The sequence below is a fragment of the Geotrypetes seraphini genome, chromosome 19 (genome assembly GCF_902459505.1).
Source record: "Geotrypetes seraphini chromosome 19, aGeoSer1.1, whole genome shotgun sequence".
Lineage (NCBI taxonomy): Eukaryota > Metazoa > Chordata > Amphibia > Gymnophiona > Dermophiidae > Geotrypetes > Geotrypetes seraphini.
In genome coordinates, this window is record NC_047102.1 from 20132339 (window position 1) to 20152928 (window position 20590).

The window sequence follows — 20590 nt, forward strand, 5'->3', positions numbered from 1 at the left end:
GGTCATGGATTCAGCAATTTTTGGGATTTCAAGCTTTGATCCTTCCTCTCCCGAGAATGCTTTCATTTCCTCCACTTCCAGGGCAGTATACTGGTTCTTCAGATCAAGGGCGGGTGGAGTCACAGTACCAATCTTGCAGGATTCTGTAATCTGAGTCTCTCAGTATAGCCTCTTCTTCCCCACTGTTGGAAATGTTTGACACCTCATGAATGATTTCATCGATGTACCTCTCATTCTCATGGATGCTTCTCAGTCTTGCCACCTCCTCTCTTAGTTCCTGTTTTGAGGCTGCTTTCTGCTGACCGCTGCACTTTGGATAAGGAAGAGAGAGTGGGAGCGAGCGAGTGAGGGGGTTCACGGCTCAGGACCACCACCTGCTTCTGCCACTTCGGGGCTTGAGGGAGGGAGGAAGGCTTTGCGGCTCTGAACCGCTGCCATGCCGGTGCTTCAGGGCAGGAGAGGAGGTGGTTGAGATTGTGTTAGACAAGGTTTCTAACACACTCAATTAACCAGAAAAACAGTTATCCAGTATCCACCAATCTCGGTGGGTGCTGCATAACCGAGATTCTACTGTATGAATCACCCTTTTTGTCTTGTTTATAGAAACATAGAAGATGACGGCAGAAAAGGGCTACAGCCCATCAAGTCTGCCCACTCTGCTTACCCACCCCCTGTCTATGCCCTAATGACCCAATTTCCTTTTCTTGACCCTCGTAGGGATCCCACATGGGTATCCCATTTATTCTTAAAGTCTGGCACGCTGTCTGCCTCGATCACCTGCACTGGAAGCTTGTTTGTCGGCCATAATTACTATAGATTGTAAGCTCTTTCCAGCAGGGACTTTCTCTTGCTTGTTTAATGTACAGCACTGTGTGCATCTGGTAGCACTACAGAAATGCTAAGTAGTAGTAAAAAGAGATTCTTTATCTTGATAATATATTTTCCAGTAGAAAGGTGAGTCATTCTAGACAAGCGGGTTATCTCTCAATGGCCACAAGCCATCTGCAGAAGGAATCCACTTCAGATTTTTTTCTGTGTCCCTGCTCTACTTCACTAGGAACTCTACTGCCACATGTAGTTAACACCGAAGCATAAAGAGCTCCATCGACAGTATGTGAAGTAGAGGCAACAATGGGAATTTTCCCACGTATCAACTGTTCTGCCTAAATAAAGTAACCTTAGAACATCAAATATTAGAACAGCCAACAGAAGCGTCAAAGGAGCTCAGGAACAACCCCTGCAGGTAATTTGAACCTATAAATGTGCATGAGTAATGTGCCCGTACGTCCCGTGTTTAGATCCCGTGTCCCGTTGTTCCCAAGCACAGCTTCGGGACGCCAAAATGTCATTTTCAGAAAGAGCGTCCCGAAGCTGTGCATGGGGACAACGGGACAGGCAATCTAAAGCAGTGTTCTTCAACCGCCGGTCTGCAAAAATTTCCTGCCGGTCTGTGAGTTTAGGGAGGTCTGATAAACTTGCCTGCAGCCAGGGCTGGATTAAAGGGTAGACACGTGCCTAGCACTCAAAATTGTCAGGGGGGCCCACTGAAGGAGGCAAACAGACTACTCAAAAATTATTTTTTTTTTATACGGCGACAGAGCCCCCCTCCTCACGGCGATGAGACCACCCCCAGCATCGATCAGCAACCCATAAATAAGGAGCACCTAGCAACCAGCGTTAAAAAACATAACGATAGAAAACCATGTCCGTGATAGCGAAAAAACCCCAGTTCTGTGAAGCAGAACTTCATTTTTCCTTCATTTATGGTTTCCTGTCGTTATGTTTTTTAACACTGGTTGATCCTTATTTATGGGTCCTATTTGGAAACGTAGTTTTTTTTTCCTCCTTAACCCTTTAGTAACTCTGTCTTCTTTATTGGTTAGCCTTTCTCACTGGCAGCACACTAACTTCCTCTGCACATTTTCCCTTGGGCTTTCACCAAATTCTCCCTTGGAATGCAGGCAGCTTTATGGCGCACACACACCTTCCTTGCGGTTAACATATCGCACGATCCAAGATGGCTGCTGCTAAGACGTGCTGAGAAGTACGCACCTTTCTGCTCGGATCTTCTCTTTGTTTCTTCCTTTGTGGAGGATTTTTGCGATTCAATTCCTGCACCATGCCGAAGAGGCGGGGCAAGGGCGCACTGCCGTGCCGACTCTCGGCAACATTGAAGATCTTTTGCGGCGGATGCAGGGAGTTACAAGTCCGTTGTCTGGAGCTGGCCCGCTGAGGGCACCGGGGTTAAGCGAGACCGACTCTGCACCTCCTGGGCCGGATACTACCTTGAGCCCAGACATACGAGCCCCACCCCTGCAGCCGCAAATCACTAGCTTTCCAGGGAACGAGGTAACCCCGAAGCTGGGGGCGGTCCTTACTCCTGAGGCAGGTTACAGCATGGTGGAGCGCGTGGAGGCAGAACTCCCTGAACAGGGAAACTCGGCAGAAGATTCTGAGGCTTTGTCAGCAAGCGACGGTGGAACAAACCAGACGGAGCAAAGCCAAGGAACTTTCCTTCAGGGTGAGCATTTTTACACTCAACAATTTCCTATAGGGGAGAAGCCTACTCAGGTGACTCTGGAATCTCTATGGGACTTACATAAGAACATAACATAAGAACATAAGAACTGCCATCTCCGGATCAGACCCATGGTCCATCAAGTCCGGCGATCCGCACACGCGGAGGCCCAGTCAGGTATACACCTGATGTAGTTTTAGTCACCCATATCCCTCTATGCCTCTCATAAGGAGATGTGCATCTAATTTGCCTTTGAATCCCAGCACAGTGGATTCCTTGATAACCTCCTTTGGGAGAGCATTCCAGGCGTCTACCACTCGCTGCGTAAAACAGAACTTCCTGACATTTGTCCTGGACTTGTCCCCCCTTAGCTTCAAACCATGTCCTCTTGTCCGTGTCGCGTTGGACAATGTAAATAATTTATTTTCCTGCTCTATTTTATCGATGCCTTTCAGCATTTTGAACGTCTCGATCATGTCCCCTCGCAGCCTTCTCTTCTCAAGGGAGAACAGTCCTAGTTTCTTGAGTCGTTCCTCATATTCCAAGTTCTCCATACCTCTTATTAACTTCGTTGCTCGTCTCTGCACCCTCTCTAACAGTTTTATATCCTTCTTTAGGTTGGGAGACCAATGTTGGACACAGTATTCCAAGTGTGGTCTGACCATTGCTCTATAAAGCGGTATTATGACTTTCTCCGATCTACTCGTGATTCCTTTCTTTATCATGCCTAACATTCTGTTTGCTTTCTTTGCCGCTGCCGCGCATTGTGCCGACGGCTTCAGGGTCCTATCTATCAGTACACCCAGGTCCTTTTCTTGTTCGCTCTTACCCAGAGTTGCGCCTGACATTCTATACTCGTATTCCTTATTCTTACTACCTAAATGCATTACTTTGCATTTCTCCACGTTGAACTTCATCTGCCATTGATCTGCCCATTTCTCTAACTGATACAAGTCGCTCTGGAGTTCCTCGCTATCCTCCTGCGATCTGATTGCCCGGCATAGCTTTGTGTCGTCTGCAAACTTAATGATCTCACTGGATATTCCGTCTTCCAGGTCATTGATATAAATATTAAATAGGATCGGCCCAAGCATGGAGCCCTGGGGCACACCACTAGTCACTTTCTCCCAGTCTGAGAACTTTCCATTTATGCCCACTCTCTGCTTTCTGTTTTCCAACCATTTGCCTATCCACCTTTGTATATCTCCCTCTATTCCATGGCTTTGTAGTTTCCTGAGAAGCCTTTCATGTGGAACTTTGTCGAATGCTTTCTGGAAGTCCAAATATATTATGTCCACCGGCATTCCACTATCAATTTGCTTGTTCACGGTCTCGAAAAATTGAAGTAAATTCGTCAAACATGATTTCCCTTTCCTGAACCCATGTTGACTGGGTTTCATCAAGTCGTGTGTATCTAGGTGCCGGACTATGCTATCCTTGATCAGTGCTTCAACCATCTTTCCAGGGACAGACGTAAGACTCACAGGTCTGTAGTTGCCCGGTTCCCCTCTCGATCCTTTTTTGAAAATTGGCGTGACATTCGCTATCTTCCAGTCTTCTGGTATCTGTCCAGTTCTGATTGTCAGATTGGCAAGTTTCTGCAATAGCTCTCCGATTTCAACCTTCAATTCCTTTAAAACTCTCAGGTGAATTCCATCCGGTCCAGGGGATTTGTCACTTTTAAGTTTGTCTATCTGGTAGTATATCTGGTCCAACTCCACTTCAACTGTGGTGAGGCTGTCTTCTATTACTCCACTAAACACTTTCACTGCTTCTGGTATTTTAGCGGTATCCTCCTCCGTAAAGACGGACGCAAAGAAGGAATTTAGTTTGTCAGCAATTTGTTTATCTTCCTTGATGTACCCTTTCCTTCCCTGGTCGTCCAGGGGTCCCACCGCCTCTTTTGCGGGTTTTTTCCCTTTCACGTATCTAAAGAAGGGTTTGAACTTTTTGGCTTCTTGCGCTATTTTTTCCTCATAGTCCTTTTTGGCATCCCTCACTGCCTTGTGACATTTCTTTTGATCATCTTTATGTATTTTCCATGCTTTGGTTGTTTTCATGTGTTTCCATTTTTTGAAAGAGTCCTTCTTTTCTTTTATGGCTACCCTCACCTGTCTGGTAAGCCATGCCGGTTCTCCGTGGCTTAGTGGCTAATTTTGCTAAAACTATTAGCCCCAATTTCCATTATATAGAGAACAAGTTGATTCAACAAGCTTAAAGATATAAAAGATCAGACAGCTTCAAAAACTTTAGGTCAAAAGCTTGACCAAGATGTTATAGCAGTGAAACAAATCCAAGAGGTTAAGGATACAGTGGTACCTCGGTTTACGAGTGCACCGGTTTGTGAGTGTTTTGCAAGATGAGCAAAACATTCGCAAAATCTGCACCTCGGAAACCGAGTGCGCTTCGATTTGCGAGGGGCCCCCCCCCCACGCGATCCGGCCCCCCCCCCCCCCCGCCGCCATCGGGCACCCCCCTGCCACGACTTGAGGTCCCCCCAACCCACCCAAACCCTCTTCTTACTTTGCTGTAGCCTCCGCAGCGGCACCGGCACCAGCATGTCCTGTGCATGGTGCCGGTGCCTGAAGATCTGCTTCCTGGGCTGGGCCTTGAGCATGTGCGCATGCTCAAGGCCTGAGAGTTCACGTCGAACGTGAACTCTCACGTCGAACGTGAACTCTCAAGGCCCAGCACAGGAAGCAGATCTTCAGGCACCGGCACCACGCACAGGACATGCTGGTGCTGGTGCCGGTGCCGCTGCGGAGGCTACAGCAAAGTAAGAAGAGGGTTTGGGTGGGTTGGGGGGACCTCAGGTCGCGGCGGGGGGTGCCCGATGGTGGCGAGGGGGGGGTGCGGATCGCAGGGGGGAGGGTGCCGGTTCGCGGGGGGGGGGGGGGAGCAATGCTGGTTCTCGTGGGGGGGGAGCAGTGCTGCTGGCCTCGGGGGGGAACCTATCAAAGCGAGTTCCCATTATTTCCTATGGGGAAACTCGCTTTGATAAACGAGCATTTTGGATTACGAGCATGCTCCTGGAACGGATTATGCTCGTAATCCAAGGTACCACTGTAATGTTAATCTTAGAAAGAAGTTGGAAGTGCTTGAGAATGCTTCAAGAAATAATAATTTGAGACTTATTAACTTTCCAAGAATGACAATGGTAACTCCTAGGGAAATGCTTAGGAGATACCTGGTAGAAATTTTACAAGTTTCTGAAGAGACATTACCTCCATTCTCTCAAGTTTACACCTCCCAAATAAAAATGGACCTCATCTACAGAAAAAAACCTGATCAGGCAATGTTAAATGTATCGGAAATCTTGGAGACGTCTGATAAGGATATGGTAATACTATCTACATTGATATTAACTGTAGCTCTTCGATTGATAAAGGATGGTTATTGAGGCTTTTTTTAAAAAATAAACAAAAAGAATTCCTAGGACTAAGAGTTCAAATGTTTCCTGATCTTTCAAGAGAGACTCAAAAACGATGTCGAATTTCTTCTTTTCAGACCAGGGGTCATTCTATTAGGGGCGACTTTTTACCTGAGATATCCTTGTAAGTGTATTATATGCCACCGTTCAGTTAAATATGCTTTTTTTTTAACCTTATCAGTTAACTGCTTTCTTGGCTATGTCCCGAATAGATGGCGGAACAACAACAAGTGCTCTAGAAGTTTAATAAGTATCTCCTATCTCAGCACTATGTTTAGCATATTTCTTAACTGATTATAATTTACCTTCTTTTCTCGCTTATAAGAAATCTTAGATCATAAGTTGAGGACTTGAGCTGTGTTAGATGAAATTATTAATGCCCTTTTAATTTTATTTCCTTTTAAGGACCATCAAGGTATTAGGATTTATACCTTCAGAGAATTGTTCTGTCTAACCAACTTTCTGTACAAGTGTTTACTTGATCTGTAAATGTGAAAACTTATAAATAAATTTAAAAAAACCCAAGTCGTACACTCACCCCGTGTTCCTCACCCAGTTCCCCATCTGGACTGCTATTTCAAAGCCCTTTTATTCCGTTTCATGTTCTCTGGTTCTTAAGTCTGGCTGCATTAGGGGAAACCTTTTCATATTTTTATTTCTTAGATTATTTTTCACACCGTTCTTTACATCAGATTTTTGGAACTCATGTTGAGTGTCCCAGGCTCGCATGGCCTTCTCTCTAGTGGGTTTCATTATGTCCTTCTCTCAGCCGTTGGTGCCAGTTGCTCTCAGCTATGGCATGTTTTAAATTCTGATTCCCATTTTTTAATTCTGGTTTCCCTTTTTAGTTTTGGGCATAATAATCAATATATTAGACCTTATCATATGGTCTCAGATCTTTGTATGTCTAGTTTTTTGTTCCCATTCTGCAACATCACGTTTTCAGTAAACACATATTATGCACTTTCTATGATTACACAAGAATGTAATGTTCCTCACATCCAATATGTATGACATGACATTTTATGCATTATAGTCTCTGCATTTTATGCATTTCCTCAATCTGTTTTAATTTCAATTTTGTTTTCATTGCATCTGTTATGAATATGATTCATCCTATTGCATTTCAATGATTCCATGTAAGACTTTATGCATTTCATGGTTTTTACTGTTCCCATGTACCCATGATTTCTAAATGCTTTGATTTGTTTTTATTGCTTTACAATGGTTCCATGTATTGTATTATTTTATGTTTTTCATGTCACATTTCTATGCATTTTATTGTTATTGCTTCCATGTACCTATGATTTCTTTTCATTTATTCAATTTTCTCTACCATTCTCCCAGGGGAGCTCATAATCTATCTAATATACCTGGGGCAATGGGGGGCTTAAGTGACTTGCCCAGGGTCACAAGGAGCAGCGAGGGTTTGAACCACACTCTCCTTCAGGCTTCAGTCTTTCATGTCTTTACTAAGCTGATAGGTCTGACTATTGGTAGGTTTTATCTACATTTGTTATTTATCTTTCATACCATGAGTAAATATAGACCTGGTACATATGTTTACTAAATATGAATGTCTCCCCCACATAGACTTATCTTAATTGGGGGTTTTTTGGCTTTTTGTTTCCGTCCTGACCTCCCTTTTTTAACTGTATTTCACAGCTTGCTTGATAATTTTGTTCCCCATAGCTTCTGCCACATGACACTACATTCACATATTGTGCCATCACTTGTTCTTCCCACTCTGAACATAGTAACATAGTAGATGACAGCAGATAAAGACCCAAATGGTTCATCCAGTCTGCCCAACCTGATTCAATTTAAATTTTTTAATTTTTTCTTCTTAGCTATTTCTGGGCAAGAATCCAAAGCTTTACCCTGTACTGTGCTTGGATTCCAACTGCCGAAATCTCTGTTAAGACTTACTCCAGCCCATCTACACCCTCCCAGCCACTTAAGCCCTCCCCTGCCCATCCTCCACCAAACGGCCATACACAGACACAGACCGTACAAGTCTGCCCAGTACTGGCCTAGTTCAATATTTAATATTATTTTCTGATTCTAAATCTTCTGTGTTCATCCCACACTTCTTTGAACTCAGTCACAGTTTTACTCTCCACCACCTCTCTCGGGAGCGCATTCCAGGCATCCACTACCCTCTCCGTAAAGTAGAATTTCCTAACATTGCCTTTGAATCTACCATCCCTCAACCTCAAATTATGAGTCCCTCCTCGAGGGCCGTAATCCAGTCGGGTTTTCAGGATTTCCCCAATGAATATGCATTGAAAGCAGTGCATGCACATAGATCTCATGCATATTCATTGGGGAAATCCTGAAAACCCGACTGGATTCCGGTCCTCGAGGACCGACTTTGACACCTGTGCTCTAGGGTATACATATTCAGGGCTTCCAGTCTATCCTCATACGTCTTCTGGCGCAAGCGTCCTTTTCGCCGCCCTCCTCTGGACTGCCTCAAGTCTTCTTACGTCTTTCGCCAGATACGGTCTCCAAAACTGAACACAATACTCCAAGTGGGGCCTCACCAATGACTTGTACAGGGGCATCAACACCTTCTTCCTTCTACTGGCTATGCCTCTCTTTATACAGCCCAGCATCCTTCTGGCAGCAGCCACTGCCTTGTCACACTGTTTTTTCGCCTTTAGATCTTCGGACACTATCACCCCAAGGTCCCTCTCCCCGTCCGTGCATATCAGCTTCTCTCCTCCCAGCATATTCAGTTCCTTCCTATTATTAATCCCCAAATGCATTGCTCTGCATTTCTTTGCATTGAATTTTAGTTGCCAGGCATTAGACCATTCCTCTAACTTTTGCAGATCCTTTTTCATATTTTCCACTCCCTCTTCAGTGTCTACTCTGTTACAAATCTTGGTATCATCTGCAAAAAGGCACACTTTTCCTTCTAACCCTTCAGCAATGTCACTCACAAACATATTGAACAGGATTGGCCCCAGCACCGAACCCTGAGGGACTCCACTAGTCACCTTTCCTTCCTTCAAGCAACTTCCATTAACCACCACCCTCTGGCGTCTGTCCGACAGCCAGTTTCTGACCCAGTTCACCACTTTGGGTCCTAACTTCAGCCCTTCAAGTTTGTTCAACAGCCTCCTATGAGGAACTGTATCAAAGGCTTTGCTGAAATCCAAGTAAATTACATCTAGCATATGTCCTCGATCCAGCTCTCTGGTCACCCAATCGAAAAATTCAATCAGGTTAGTTTGGCACGATTTACCTTTTGTAAAGCCATGTTGCCTCGGATCCTGTAACCCATTAGATTCAAGGAAGTGCACTATCCTTTCTTTCAGCAAAACTTCCATTATTTTTCCAACAACTGAAGTGAGGCTCACCGGCCTGTAGTTTCCTGCTTCATCCCTGTGACCACTTTTATGAATAGGGACCACATCCGCTCTCCTCCAATCCCCAGGAATCACTCCCGTCTCCAGAGATTTGTTGAACAAGTCTTTAATAGGACTCGCCAGAACCTCTCTGAGCTCACTTAGTATCCTGGGATGGATCCCGTCTGGTCCCATCGCTTTGTCCACCTTCAGTTCTAGTAACATTTTCCCCTCAGTTCACTTCCGTGGTCGCCTGCAGTTTTCTGGTCACTTTCATCACCTGATCATAATTATCACTAGTAATTCCAATTGGAGAAGTGGGCAGACAAATGGCAGATGAAGTTTAATGTGGAAAAATGCAAAGTGATGCATTTAGGCAGAAAAAATAAAGATCACAAGTATAGTATGTCAGGTGTAACTCAGGAAAAGACCGTACAGGAAAAGGACCTGGGTGTACTGATAGATAGGACCCTGAGGCCGTTGGTGCAATGTACGGCAGCAGCGAAGAAAGCAAATAGAATGTTAGGCATGATAAAGAAGGGAATTACGAGTAAATCAGAGAAAGTTATAGTACCGCTCTACAGAGCCATGGTCAGACCACACCTGGAATACTGTGTCCAGCATTAGTCCCTATACCTAAAGAAGGATATAAAACTGCTAGAGAGGGTGCAGAGACGAGCAACGAAGCTAGTGAATGGTATGGAGAACCTGGATTCCGAGGAACGACTTAGGAGACTGGGATTGTTCTCCCTCGAGAAGAGGAGACTGCGAGGGGACCTGATCGAGACTTTCAAAATACTGAAAGGATTCGACATAATAGAGCAGGGAAAGCAGCTATTTACAATATCCAATGTGACACGGACAAGAGGACACAGACTGAAGCTGAGGGGGGACAGGTCCAGGACGAATATCAGGAAGTTCTGTTTCATGCAGTGGTGGACACCTGGAATGCTCTCCCAGAGGAAGTAATTGCAGAATCTACCGTTTTAGGATTTAAGGGTAAACTAGATCAGTGGTTCCCAACCCTGTCCTGGAGGAACACCAGGCCAATTGGGTTTTCAGGCTAGCCCTAATGAATATGCATGAAGCAAATTTGCATGCCTATCACTTCCATCATATGCAAATCTCTCTCATGCATATTCATTAGGGCTAGCCTGAAAACCCGATTGGCCTGGTGTTCCTTCAGGACAGGGTTGGGAATCACTGAACTAGATGCATATCTCCTTAGGAGTGGCATAGAGTGACATGGGTAAGGGTCCTACAGCCACTTCATTCCACACCTCTGGAACCAACTCCCTCCCCAACTCAGACAACAGAACTCATTATTAACATTCCGCAAATTGGTAAAGACCCTCCTCTTCAACTAAAGATCACCTCTGTCTCTCCCCCCCCTTAAGCACCCCTCTCTCCTCTCTCCTATCTTCTCCCCAAATCTCAGTACAGTCGTCTCTTAGTCTATCCTCTGACAAACTGTACCTAATCTCACATAACTGTACTTAAACTAAACTACTTATATATGAACTCTACTCTTAAATTGCTGTATTGCCTGTATTTAAATCACATCTCAGTCTTGTAAGTCCAATCATTCAAACCTGTCACACTTCTTATATGTCTAATTACCCTCCATTGTGTATGTTCACTTGTAGACCGTTCTGAGCTACTGGGAGGACGGGATAAAAATCTAAATAAATAAATAAAATAAATAAATAAATATTAGGTGCACATCTCCCTTGAGAAGCATACAGTGACATGGGGACTTAATCCATGCCAGGGCACACCTGGCGGGGCCTCCGCGTGTGCGGATCACCAGACGATGGACCCAGGGTCTGATCCGGAGATGGCAATTCTTATGTTCTTCACCCTTTTTACTCTACCAGGACCCCTGAAGAAGGCTTTCAGCCAAAACACAGACCTTGTTGGGTCCATATTACATCTTACGTCAGTCATTCATGAAGTGGAGATTATTTTATTTGACTTGTTTTAACAATAAATGCCTTGTCGAGATTATTGGATTCCACAGTCTCTTTTCTTCTTCTGTATGTATGAAAGACATGGTTTTCTGTTAGCTCCCTTTTGTACTTCTGTTCTCTGCCAGCTGCAATTGTCTAGGACAGTCCACAATGCCAGTTCCTGGAGCGCTTCTGCTAGCTTCTGAGCACTTGTACTGCCTGTGCCAAAGAGGGCCAGGGCCAGTCCCTGTCCATAGCAGATCTTTAAGTCACTCTTTCCCACCGCAGCTTGATGACTCTATCCCACTCTCTGTCCATCCTACAATCTGTATGGGAATTTTCTGTGACGCTTTGGTGATGTCACAAACCAGGAGAGCCAGAGAAAAAGGGCAAAGAGCAAGTCAGGCATTCCTGTGCGGCAGCTGCCATGTTATGTGTTTTATGCTTGGGGAGGGGAGAGGAGAAAGAAAAGGGGGGCAGGGAGAGAGAAAGAAAGAAATGATGCACAGTCAGAAGGAAGTGCAACCAGAGACTCATGAAATTACCAGACAACAAAGGTAGGAAAAATGAATTTATTTTCAATTTAGTTATCAAAATGTATCAGTTTTGAGAATTTATATCTGCTGTCTGTATTTGTTACCTTTGCTTAATCTTCTGTAAACCGCATAGAACTTCACGGTATTGCGATATATAAGCTGTTATTATTATTATTATTTTGCACTACCTTTGTCTATTTTTCTATAGTTGTTACTGAGGTACATTGCATATTTTAAAGTCATCTGCCTTGACATCTTTGAAAACCCCCCAAATATAAATGATAATTAACATTTTCTCTACGTACAGTATTTTTTTAATTTTGTGGTTACCATTATGTATTAATAAGATTATATTGTGTGTATATGAAAAATGTATGGAAGAAATTGCATTACAATTAGTACTATTATGGGGGTGGAGTCAGGGGCAGAGTTTGGGTGGGATTGGGGCGGGACTGAAAATTAGTAGATGTCCCGTTTTGAGGAAAAAAATAAATGGTCACGTTATGCACGAATCGAGTCTTTCATTTAAAAGGAAACTCTGCAATGAAAGGGCATAGGATGAAGTTAAGAGGTGATAGGCTCAGGAGTAATCTAAGGAAATACTTTTTTTTACAGAAATAGGTGGTAGATGCGTGGAACAGTCTCCCAGAAGAGGTGGTGGAGACAGATGTGTCTGAATTCAAAATGGCCTGGGATAGGCATGTGGGATCTCTCGGAGAGAGAAAGAGATAATGGTTACTGCGGATGTGCAGACTAGATGGGCCATTTGGCCTTTATCTGCCATCATGTTTCTATACAGAATGCGTCAAGACCCAAATATTGACTGGCAACCAAGAATCAAACCTGGAGAAGCATAAACAGAATGAGACAAGCAGCCGCAGGAAGGACAGAATTCTATCTACTGGATAAGATTTCAAGGTAAGGGCATAATCTCTTTTTCCAGTGCAATAGGCGAGTCATTCTAGACATGTGGGACGTACAAATGCAGTCCCAAACTCCTAGGGCGGGTTGACTGCGCTGACCCTCAAGATCAAGTACCCAAAGTCAGAGTGGTCTTGTCTTGCAGCCACATCCAGTTTGGCAAATGAGCGGAATGGACCAAGTAGCTGCCCTACCCACGGCCCACAAGGAAGCCATACTCTTGGCAGAATGTGCCTTCACAGAAACAGGAGACTGTTTACCGCATAGAATGTAGGCTGATGACATGACCTTTTGGATCCATCTGGAAATAGTGGCCTTGGAAGTGGGAGCGCCCCTGCCTGGAAGAATGAGTCAGCACAAACAGTGGGTCAGAGAGGCCAAACTCATTTGTGACTTCTAGATAATGCAAAAGAACTTCCTGAAAATGTGGTCCTGCTTCTTAGAACCAGGAGACTGAAAAACACTCCTTCATAAGGTTACCAAACCTCTGGGGAAAACCAGGACATAAACTCTTTTTAGAGGACTATCCATGTGCCGGCAGTTTGTCCGGGTTTTGGAAAGCCCTGATGAGCTCCGAACGCATCTGGAGGGCCTTCGAGCATGTGCAGATCAGTGCATATTCCAGGCCTTTCAGATGTGGCTGGAGCTCGCCTGGGAATAGAGGAGGCTGGGGTTTAGCGGCCCAAAATATGGTAATCTTCAGGCTGATGTGTCGAAGAGTAAAACTACAGGGGGCAGTAGAGTTCCCAGTGAAGTAGAGGAGGGACACAGAAAAAAATCTGGAGTGGATTCCTTATACAGATGTCTTGCGGCCATTGGGAGATAACCCACGTGTCTAGAATGACTCACCTATTGCAATGGAAATACTGTTTTGAAGGTTGCCTCGACTGTTGCTTATGTCCCAGTCATTTTGCCTTAAGTAAGTTCTTTGGTTCTAAACAGCAAACCTAGAGTGATCTTACTGTCTGAATTGCGTGGAAAGAGTGTGGTGACTGTCTACTTTTGTCAATCTTGACCCCCGCCCAAACCAATTCTTTATGGGTGTGATCCTCCCTTACAGTACCTAGGCATACACCAGGACCTGCTTCTAAGGCTATTGGAAAAAAATGAAAAGCTCTGAAAAACTACCAAAAACGAGTTTGGGAAGGCTAATCTCAGAGCAATACAAATAACAGTATGTACAAGAAGACCTGTTTGGGTTTAACTTTTGTTTTAAACTAAACTAAACTAAACCTTAGGTTTATATACCGCATCAACTCCACAATCGTAGAGCTCGGCACGGTTTACAGGAGTTGAGAGAGAAAGGAACTCCATGAAGGTTAAAGAGTATAGAGAAAGGGTGATTGGGGGGCTTACGATGCCAAAGATGGGGTAAGTATTATTCTTTCTTTTGGAATATAAAGTTTAAGTTTTATGGCTTTAAAAGTCCCAGATGTCATTTGACTTTGTACAGCGATTGTAAGTCAGTTTGCACAAAATATGTTTTGGATTTAGTATATTTTTGAAATAAATAATTATTTCTTGAAGGCTATGGTCTCAGTTGGTCAGAATATAGTTGGCGGGGGTCGATTGAGTACCATAGCAGAAAAAAAAGTGGGGGATGGGTTACAGGTCAGACCAATGTGTGGACAAATACGTTTATTTAAAATATCAAACAAATTTCAATTAAAATGACACAAATCCATAAAGTCCATTATAATAAAACACATTCGGGACCCTAACACAGTCCATGTTTCTGTTACAGCAGCCTTCTTCAGGGGTGTAAAAAGTAGTCTAAAAAAACAGAACAACCACCCAAAGATACCAGTAAATATAAATGTAAAATAAAGCTTTGAACTAAAAAAAAAAAAAGTAGAGAAAAAGTGAAGGTGTACATTTAAAGGACATTGGCAATTTAAACAACATAAAAATGTCAGAATAAATGACGAAGGCAGGAGGCCTTTGGTGTGATTTTCGTTTTCAATCCCTTCCCCCTTGTTTCTGCCGAACTACAAGTCCCACAATGCACCGCAAGGCAAGGGCAGCCCGCCCGCCCCGCCCCTCACTTGCCTGCGTAAGCAGCTTCGGCCTCGTCTGGGTTCGGCAACGCTTCGGCTCCCAGGTCGATCGCTTCCGGATCCGCCATGACTGCCACGGCCGTCACTTCGGGCTCCGGCTCCGAATCGTCGTCTTCGTCCTCCAGGCTCAGCCCTTGCTTAGCCGTTTCCTCCATTCCAGCAAAGCCGAAGCCGGCCGGATTCAGCCGAGCTGCGTGGCGGCGGAAGATGCCGACGAGGACCGAGCCCGCGTTTCCCCGAGTAGGGCCGAGCCGCGGCCGAAGGGAAACGAAACGAAGGACGGCGCAGCGGCCGCCGCTTGAGCTGGGCCCGCCTCCTTCGCCGATTGGCTGCCCTGCTGTCACTCTGTGGGCGTCCGGAAATAGCCGAAGACAGTCGCAGGAAGAAACGTCTGCGTTCTGTGTGGCGCACAGGCTGTCGGGACATGGCGGCGGTAGCACGAGGTGAGGGCGCTGACGCGTTGCCATAGTTACCCCGAAGCGGGGTTCCAAAGGGAGACCGTTCCCCTTGACTGCATCCATGACATCTTGTTTTTAGATTGTAAGCTCTTTCGGGCAGGGACTCTTCTCACCTTTGTGACTGCAGCTCTGCGTAGCGCTGGGGTGTCAAGGGCAGGCAATGCGTGCAAATAGACCTGATCCTGAAGACCCTCCTGACCTAAGCAGGGGGGGAGGGGCGCATTCATTTGCTTCCAAGGAGCTCATCCTAAGTCCACCATTGTTTGTTGTTCAAATGAAAGCGGTTTATGTGGAACAAAAGAATACAATAGCAGGTGTTATTTTGGGGGTGTGGAGGGAGGGGGAAGTTGCATCTTCCAGATCCTCACACTCTTCTCTTTTGACTGACCCTGTTTGGACGGAGTAGATGCTGGGTCCAGTCTTTCTGGTGCGAATGAGCGCTGGATCCAGGTGAATTGGTGGGATTGATTGTTGCATTCAAGTGGATCAAGCCCTTCAGAAGAGAATGAGTGCTGGATCTGGATGCATCTAGCCCAGTGGTCTCAAACTTGCGGCCCGCCAGGTACTATTTTGAGGCCCTCGGTATGTTTATCATGCTCTCAAAAGTAAAATAAAACAGTTTCTTGATCATGTCTCTTTAGCTATAATTATAATATTATTATAACGACTTAGCCAAAAGGAAAGATTTATAAATATAGAATTTTACCTCATGCAAAATTGTCATTTCTTTAATAAGACGTTAACTGTTTTTTTTCTGAGGCCCTCCAAGTACCTACAGATCCAAAGTGTGGCCCTGCCAAGGGTTTCAGTTTGAGACCACTGATCTAGCCCTTTGGCTTGGATTCTAGTCCTATCCCCTTCATCTCCACAATATCTACTCTCATCCTGACATTTTCTAAAGCATCAATCTTCTTCCTTTGCCTCTATACTACTGCTATTATTATTTCTGTAGCACTGTACAGAGTCACAAAGAAAACAGTCCCTGTTCAAAAGAGCTTACAATCTAAACAGGCAAGAGAGACAAATTCAACTAAAGATTGAGAAGAAAGGTACACTGTGCAGTTCTGACTACTGCTGGTGCTTTCAGTCACTTTCTGCCAAGTCAGAGGGAGCAGGACCCACTTGAGAAGGCATAGCATACTGAAAGCAACAGCGGCAATCAAAACAGTGATCCGTTTTTAAAGTCATACTCTGAGGATCTGAGAGATCTGTCTTTTTTTTCTTTATCCTGACCCCTGTTTTAGTCTTTGAAAATAATTGTTTTATCTTCTCTTCCCCATTTAATGTTGTGCATGTGTCCAGGTTTGTCTTGAGGCAATTGTCCCATGTTTTCTTAAATTCAGACACCGTCCTTGTGTCCACCAGTTCCACAAGGCGGCTATTCGACATGTTCATCATCCTTCCCATAAAACAGTGTATGCAATGATTGGGTGGTTAGACTTATTTTGGGTTTTTCCCATGTGGTCTCTGGGTCTTGGTGATTATATTATATATTGTCTTTGGATGTTTGGCTACAAAGTAATTATTATGTATATCAGATTGCAGTGAATGGGATTGTATGATTTTTGGACTTTACCTTTATACACCCCATATTATACCATCTCCTTTTACATTCGACAGCGGTCACACTGTTGATAGAAACAGAAAAAGTTCAGCAGCTTTTTGATAGGGTTTAAACTGCCAGAATGGATTATGCTTTGACTCATGATTGACAAGACACACTAAAAAAGCAATAGACTCGCAGAGAGACAAGCTCTGCTTAGTGCACATTTATCAAACAACCATATAGAGATCATAATTCTGATTAAATATATATAAATATATGTATAACCTGGTTAGTCGGTGGTGTGGAAATGCTGCCCCCCTGTTTGACTACAGACCAATGACCAATCTTTTCAAGCTAAGCACGGCAGGATCGAGACTGCTAGCAAACAACATCAGGAGAGAAATAGAGCAGACTTTAAACTAAGAAGAAGGGGAAAGCCGACAGTCGACCTGATGTCGATGGTTCAGACAAGAGTATCCAAAGAAGATACTGAGCGGGAAAAATGCTGGGAACAAGCAAAAGATGAACATGGGGAGTCTAAGGAACAAGAAAAACTGGCAAATAATAAGAAGGGCAAACAGGAAGAGCTAGAAGAACAGGAGAAATTGAGAAATCGGGTTGAGGAAGAAAAAGATGTGCCCAAAAAAGAGGAAGAAAGGAACAGAAATCAGGGACTAGCAGCTCAAAAAGGGCATGGTAAGAGGAGTAAACCACAAGGAAAACCAGCAGGGAAAAGAAAGGACCAGGACTTAAATTGCTTGTACACAAATGCGAGGAGCCTAATGACCAAAACGGGAGAACTAGAAGTCACAGTCAAAAAAGAGGATCTAGACTAGAGAATGACACGGGGAAAAAATCTGTCCCCGTCACCGGCCCACCATCCTCTGCACCGCCCCGTCACCGCCGTTCCCTTCACTGCCCCGTCACCGCCATCCCTTTCACCGCCCCGCCACTGCCATCCCATTCACCGCCCCGTCACCGTCCCCGCTGCATCCATATAAGCCTTAGTACTGTAATATTTAGCTTATTCCTTTCTTATAAATCAAAGTTCCTGCTGCTGAACTAGAGAAAGAGATGTTCAGCTGGCAGGGCTTTGTTTATAAATTTTTATCAACACAACTAATATACTATTTTATCCTAAAGCAAAAAATAAATAAATAAATATTTTTTTTTTTCTACCTTTGTTGTCTGGTTTCTGCTTTCCACATCTCATTGAATTCCTTCCATCCACTGTGTGTCTTCTCTCTGCGTCTTCCATTTGCTGTTACTGTGCCTCTCCCTTAACCCCCCCCCCAATTGGTCTAGCACCCATCTTCTTCCCTCCGCTCCCGCATAGTCTGGCATCTGTCTTCTTCCCACTCTGTCTTCCACATTTCCCTTGGGGGTCTGTTCCTCTCCACCCTCCTTCATTGTCTGTTCTATTCCTTTCCACCACCACCCTTCCCTCCCTCCTTTACCATCTGTTCCTTTCTACTACCCTTCAGCTCCTCTCGAGTGGCCTATCTACCTTCCTTCCTCTTATTTTCATGGCACGTTACAATGAAATTTGTGCAAGCCACTGGAGCCTGCAAGCTCGGTCCCTGTCCCATCCCCACAAACTATCTCGCTTCTGTGCTCCTATTTTCTCCATTTCTAATATCTCCCCTATGTATCTGTCATTGCCCCCCCTGTGTCCATATACCATCTCCATGGCATGTCCCCTTTATGTCTCTGTCCCTATGTCCCATGCACATAATTTCCCCTCTTTCTGTTACCTTCCTGTGTCCAGATTTCCCCTATCTTCCTCTTCCATACCAGTGTGTCTCTTCTTTTCAACCCCATCTAGCTTTTTTCCCTCTTTTTTCCCTCTTTCTTCCCCCCCCCCCCTGCTTCTAGCATCTGGCTCACCTGCCAGTCCTTCCCTTTCTTTCCTGCTGTGGGTTTTTCTTTCCGACTTCATCCCCTTGGCCCAGAATCCTTTTCCCTTTCACTCGCTCCTTCCAATTTGAGCCGGGAACACTAGCGATCGCATGGTCCCCGCAGCCACTACCTGCCTGCCCAATCGATCCTAGTGTTTAGCCAGCTCTCTCCCTTCTCCTCACCTTAGTTTATAGGTTTTCTTTTTCGGCGACCTGCACGCTTTCCCAAAGAGCCGCGCACGCACGGCTGCTCAGTGTTCAATCTTCTGCTCTGCTGCAACTTCCTGTTTCCGGTTGCGTCAGAGCAGAAGATGAAACTGAGCAGCAGCGGGTGCGCGGCTCTCCGATAGCGTGCGGGTCGCCGAAAAAGAAAATCTACAAACTAAGGTGAGGAGAAGGGAGAGAGCTGGCTAAACACTAGAATCGATTGGGCAGGCGGGTGTGAGCTGCGGGGACTGCGCGATCCTTCATGCCTCACTGCGGGGACAAAACCATTCACCGCCCCGCGGGCGGTGAATGGCCTTGTCGCCGCAGCGACTGCTAGTTTTCTTCCCTGTTTTCGGTGGGTGACCCGCGGCTAAAATGCGGTGGCCGCGGGTAAACCGCCACCGTGTCATTCTCTAATCTAGACATCATTGGAATCACGGAAACAGGGTGGAATGAGGAAAACAAATGGGATATAGTACTGCCAGGGTACAAACTCTATAGAAGAGACAGAACTCACAAGAAGGGTGGAGGAATAGCACTATATATAAAGGACACCATTCAATCGACCAGTGTAGATATGGAAACAAAGGCAGAAGAATTGGAATCGTTATGGGTCAAATTACCAGGAAGAAATGGTTTTGATATAAAATTGGGGCCGCCTGGACAAACGGAAGCAAACAACAAAGAACTGACAGCAGAATTGAAGCGGGAATGCAAAAACGGAAACGTGCTGGTAATGGGAGATTTTAACTACTCCGGGATAGACTGAAGTATTGGAAACTCGAACTGTGCGAGGGAAACAGAATTCCTAGAGGCAGTGAGGGACTGCTTTATGAAATAGCTCGTCAAGGAACCAACGAGGGGGAATGCCACTCTCGACCTAATCCTCAATGGGCTAGGGGGACCTGCAAAGGAAGTTGAAGTAGTAGGACCACTAGGAAACAGCGATCACAACATGATACAGTACAAACTAGAAGTAGGAACATCAAAAGGGAAGAGAACCATGGTGGCAACGCTCAACTTCAAGAAAGGGAACTATGATGCTATGAGAGCAATGGTGAGAAAAAAAGCTCCGAAACAGCTCATGGAAAACAGAGACTGTGGAGCAAGCCTGGTCCCTATTCAAGGGCACGGTGCAAGAAGCACAGCTTATGCACATCCCCAGATTTAGAAAAGGGTGCAAAAAAAACCAAACTAAAGACCCGGAATGGATAACCAATGAATGTGATAGGAGACAAGAAAAAATCGTTCCGGAAATGGAAAAAGGACCAAACCAGGGAAAACTGGAAGGCACACAGAAACTGCCAAAAAGAATGTCATAGAGTGGTTAGGAGAGCGAAAAGGGATTACGAAGAAGGACTGGCCAGGGAGGCAAAAAATTTCAAATCATTCTTCAAATACGTTAAAGGGAAGCAACCAGTGAGGGAGGAAGTAGGACCATTGGATGATGGAGACAGAAAGGGAGTGATAAAAGAAGAAAAAGGTGGCTGATAGGTTAAATAAGTTCTTCTCGTCAGTTTTCACAAGTGAGGATACATCTAGTGTATTGCACGATGGTGCGACTGAATCTGGAATACTGTGTCCAATATCGGTCGCCGTACCTAAAGAAGGACATGGAGATACTTGAGAGGGTTCAGAGAAGAGTGACAAGAATGATAAAAGGTATGGAAAACCTTTCATACGCTGAGAGGCTAGAAAGGCTGGAGCTCTTCAC

At 44.9% G+C, this 20590-nt stretch overlaps 2 protein-coding genes across 5 annotated transcripts in view; one reads left to right on the top strand and one right to left on the bottom strand.

Annotated features, from left to right (window-relative positions):
• DEAF1 (DEAF1 transcription factor) overlaps nucleotides 1-15090 on the bottom strand; it is a 97123-nt gene extending 82033 nt beyond the window's left edge. For 2 of the 3 annotated variants that reach the window (XM_033928527.1, XM_033928526.1), the window contains exon 1: nucleotides 14760-15087. In XM_033928527.1, coding sequence (XP_033784418.1) covers nucleotides 14760-14922 — 163 coding nt within the window. In that variant the 5' untranslated portion in view covers nucleotides 14923-15087. Of the gene's footprint in view, nucleotides 1-14759 lie in introns of all 3 variants that reach the window. The other variant, XM_033928524.1, reaches the window with a different exon arrangement.
• A 5-nt stretch (nucleotides 15091-15095) lies between these two features.
• TMEM80 (transmembrane protein 80) overlaps nucleotides 15096-20590 on the top strand; it is a 41612-nt gene continuing 36117 nt past the window's right edge. The window contains exon 1 of one of the 2 annotated variants that reach the window (XM_033928530.1): nucleotides 15096-15210. In XM_033928530.1, coding sequence (XP_033784421.1) covers nucleotides 15192-15210 — 19 coding nt within the window. In that variant the 5' untranslated portion in view covers nucleotides 15096-15191. Of the gene's footprint in view, nucleotides 15211-15732; nucleotides 15788-20590 lie in introns of those variants that run through there. The other variant, XM_033928529.1, reaches the window with a different exon arrangement.